At 36.4% G+C, this 4,570-nt stretch overlaps 1 protein-coding gene across 1 annotated transcript; it reads right to left on the bottom strand.

Annotated features, from left to right (window-relative positions):
* Positions 1-2,633: 2,633 nt before the first annotated feature.
* On the bottom strand, positions 2,634-4,313 carry LOC133798342 (UDP-glycosyltransferase 76F1-like). The gene is made up of 2 exons (XM_062236578.1): positions 3,802-4,313; positions 2,634-3,642 (listed from the first exon to the last, which is right to left on the bottom strand). The coding sequence occupies exons 1-2, from the start codon at positions 4,271-4,273 to the stop codon at positions 2,732-2,734; spliced, it is 1,383 nt and encodes a 460-aa protein (XP_062092562.1). The 5' UTR covers positions 4,274-4,313; the 3' UTR covers positions 2,634-2,731.
* Between the last annotated feature and the right edge of the window lie 257 nt (positions 4,314-4,570).

Below are 4,570 nucleotides of genomic sequence, written 5' to 3'. Positions count from 1 at the left end.
ATCTATCAAATAGATGGATGACCATACTATACCACTCTCATTGACAGTATCGATGCTGAGATGACTGAGAGATGCAGAGATAGGAAAGCTAAGTGACACAACCACTTCAAAAAGTTTTACAAAGGACCAACTGATTGAGACGAGGTTCTAAAGAATCCACCTAAAGAAGTCAACGTCGATGATTTGAAACAAATTTGTGAGTTTTTCACGAGTCCAAAGTTTATTGTGCGCTTAGTGAAGAATAAAATAAATTGAGATCAAATGAAGTACTCTACAACACAAGGCATGAAATCGTTAGCGGCCACTTATCATGAAAAAGTAAGTGAAAATATTAACTTAATAAAGTTGTATGAATTTATAAGTTCTCTAACATTCTTATTTTCTTTATTAGTTGAACCCGAACCTCATTGAGGAATGGAAGGAGTATCACTGGCAAAAAAAAACAATAATTTTGTCAACGAGGATGTTGAACGAGTTTATGTAGGTTTAACTTTATTAGCAATTTAAATAATTATATTTTTCTTTTGTTTCTAATATTTTTTAAAAATATGAAAATTTCAAGTCAACTCTTCAAGCTGAGACTAAGCAAATAGTTGAATCTGGTACCGATGATTCTTCCTCAGTCGATCAAATGAAGATACTAAGTCAAGTTATTGGTGAATGGCGAGGCCGCCAGTGAGGAGTTGGCCGCAAATTAAAAGGTAAAGCATCAACCCATCCCTCTCAAAACACTCAGTCGCAGGCACCACCTCACCAGTCGACTGAGTATATACATGAATTTGTTGATATTGTGAAGACCATGAATGAGCAGCTTCAGTACGTGTATCAACAACTTCCACTCAAAAAACGTACGACAACAAATGTTGAGATGTTGAATACATGTCAACATTTTCACCAGAAGTATGTAGATTCGTCTTCAAAACCTCAGACACCTCACATGTCTCAAGGTTCGGCTTCTCAACCCTCACCAGGCCATCCCAACATGCATGCACCATCGTGGTCGTCTCAACCTCCATCCCAACCATATATGTAGCAATGACTGATGCCTCCGTACCCTCAAGCTTATCCTTCTCATATGAGTTGACCTTCATCCCAACCCTTGCCTCCTCATATGAGTGGACCATCGTCTAAACCTCCGTCATATCCTTATCCATACATGTATGGACCTGGAAGATCATCGTTACCTCCACAATATCTCTGGTCGATGCCTCCGCACACAACGCAGCCACAACAGAGTTGGCAGGCACCACAGGCACCAGAAGAAGGGGACGATATGAAGGACGCCCATGGTTGATATATTTTATATATTATTGTATTAAACAATAACCTTTAATTAATATATTATTGTATGCATATTTAATTTGGATAATATTGTATTTGTTGTGTAATTTGAACAAATTATTAATTTTATACATATTTAATTTTGTTATTATGAATTAAAAAAATATTATTTAAATATTTTATTTTAATTATATAAAATTATTAGAGGAGACTTTTGTCTCCGCTAATAATATAAATGTCGTTGCTAATATTATATTATTAGGGACGACTTTTTATTATTATGGACAAAATTTGATCCAGGAGTCATAATTATTAGAAGTGAAGTTCAATTTATTAGAGGCGAAACTGTCTACATTAATACTAATTATTAGGAATGATTTTTTTTGTCGCCACTAATAATCAACATTATCGTCGAAATATTAGTGATGACGTGTGGACCCTAATGACAATCTGCTACGACTTTGGATATTATTAGGAGCGAAATTCATCGAGGCAAAAATAAATTAACAAGTGAGAGGGGATTGTTATTTGGAGAAATTTCAATTCATGAAAATGGGCTTTAAATTGAAAAGCCTATTCTCATTTGTATTTATCATTCAAACATAAGAATGGCAACTTTTTTATTCCATTACTTTCCTTTACTTCCCATTATAGCACGAAACAAACGGCATCATAGTTCATTATGAACATTAATATAGTGATATTAAATATTAGTCCTCGTAATATAATCTAACATAAATTACATATCTGTTTTATACTGTACTGAATTAAATCAACGGCAAATCACTTCCCGACCCGAACAATTAAGATACTTTTCAGAAGGTAGGAAATCATTCAATTGGCACAGTACCCGAAAAAAAGTATAAATTATTTTCTACCTAAATTTCTAAACCATTTAGTAAGAAGAGGATGTGTTGATGTATCCACGCAAATAAAAGGCCATCCCCATCACCTGAACGAATTAATAAAGGCAGGGACCCTATCTTAATTATTAATAACTCTCTTTTAGTGCCCAATTGTCCATGTGATATTTATTCTTCGAAGAGTGATCAAGCCAAAAACTTTGCACTAGCGTAGGTTCTTATCCATTCGGCTGCCGCAAATTTCAAAAGGAGCCTTACTACAAGGGAGCTAGTTCAAAGTATCAAACACTACATAAAATACTAGTATCTTATGTGTAATAGATAGTGCTTAATACTACTAGAGTTCAATTCATAATTGATTAGCTCATAATTTAAAATGCCCCTTATAACATCTATCTTACGTGTAATAGATATTGCTTAATACTACTAGAGTTCAATTTCAAATTGATAACCTCATACGACCTTAAAATGCGCCTTATAACACCGTCCTGATATCAGCTAAGCTGCTTGGTGAACATATTTTATTGATTAAACATTCATATCACTTTTAAATGTTTCAAACGACACTAGTGGACAATTCATTGGTTCTAACTCTTAGCAGGGAAAGAAAAAGATTCTAATGAAAGTATATGGCTGACCAAGCTGTCCAAAGATTGGTAGGAAGAACCACCTTGTTTTAAGCAACTAAGTGACTTCTCCTTCAACTTTGAGGCTCGGCATCTAATCTCTTCTCCTTCTTTCGCCTTCATCAATTTTCTAATATTTTGCTCTATCTCTCCTCTTTCTAATTTCCCATTCTCCAGTTGAAACCCCACCTTCCAAACACGGCTCACATATACAGCATTCACCTTTTGATCTGAGAAACAAGGCATGCAAATCATGGGAACTCCTTCACAAATACTCTCCAACGTAGAATTCCAACCATTATGAGTCCAAAATGCTCCCACGGAAACATGAGCCAAAACTTCTTTCTGTGGAGCCCACTTCACTATGTGTCCACGTCCACCCAAGTTCTCTATAAACCCTTTTGGTAACAACTCGAGCCACTCCGCGCCACTGACCGACCAGGGTCGAACCACCCACAAGAAGGGCTGCTCGCTATTGGCTAGACCCCAAGCTATCTCTAAAAACTCGGCTTCACTTGTAGCCGCAATGCTTCCAAAGCTCACATAAACAACTGATTTTGGGGGTTGAGTATCGAGCCATGAGATTGAGCTTTTGTCTTCTGTCAACAAACTACCTGACGAAATGGCTGAGTTGTATTTGTGAAACGGGCCGATTGAGAACAGTGGAACACAGAGTTGTTTCTTTAACAAGTCCAATGCTGGCTGTTCAAGGTCTTCAAATGTGTTCCAAATGATTCCTGAGGAGGCCTTAGTCGCACTGATCATGGTTGTAAGTAGTTCAAAAAATTTCTCTGGGTTCCGAGTGCTCATTGTTGGTAGGTCTTTTACTTTCAGAAAAGGGAGCTCTATCACTGCCTCTTCTAATCGGGAATCTAACACGATACAAAGATTGAAAGTGTACAATAATTAGTACCCATTATATATTTGAATCTCAACATTAAGTTGTTACTATCTCTATAAGTATGATCTAATAATAATATACCCACCAACAAGATATAGATCAAGGGTATAGCAGTAGCTAGAGAGCGCACCTTGTATTGGAAAGTAATCTTTTTCCAAAAGAAGTGGAAAAGCAGTGAAAACAGCGAAAGATGAGGCACCGGCAGTTCTTAAAACGACCCTGGGAAGCTTAAAGCTATCTGCAACAGCTTGAGTGAAATGAAATAGACCGTCGGAGATCAAGCAAGTATAAGGCTCCTCCGAAGCAACGGATATCAGTGTAGCCAAACACTCCTTAAAGGGTTGAACGCATTTGGTGTTGAGATGCAAAAGAAGAGATGGGATGTCGTTGGTTGAGGCCTCTGTTTGGGATAAGCCATCAGGGAAAGAGTGGAAGGTGAAGTTAGGGTAGTTTGAAGGGTTGGGAGAGTTAAAGTTGGTATGGATGACAGTGATGTAGAAGCCTCTTGAATGGAGTATGTTGGCTAACTCAAGCATCGGGTTGATATGGCCTTGTAATGGTAAAGGAAAGAGCACCAATCTCCGGCCTTGCTTTTGTTCCATTATTACAATACTCTAGATCTCTTCTTTCTCTCTCTCTCTCTCACTCCGAAGAACGTGTGTTATGCTCCAGATTGATGGATGGCTATATAATATTTTATATGGGATCTTTAATATAGTGTGCAAAATGATTGCTTTTTTTTTTTAGTTAATTTATGGCTATTTTTCAGAATTTTCACTTTTATCATTTTATTTTACTGTATTTTGGTATAAAATTTGATTTATGCCATAATTTTACTATTAATCAAGTTTTATTAATTTGAAATGATATGTTTATAATTTGATTATTTTTTTTAACTT

The sequence above is a fragment of the Humulus lupulus genome, chromosome 8, assembly GCF_963169125.1.
Source record: "Humulus lupulus chromosome 8, drHumLupu1.1, whole genome shotgun sequence".
NCBI lineage: Eukaryota > Viridiplantae > Streptophyta > Magnoliopsida > Rosales > Cannabaceae > Humulus > Humulus lupulus.
This window is presented reverse-complemented; position numbering and strand designations above follow the sequence as displayed.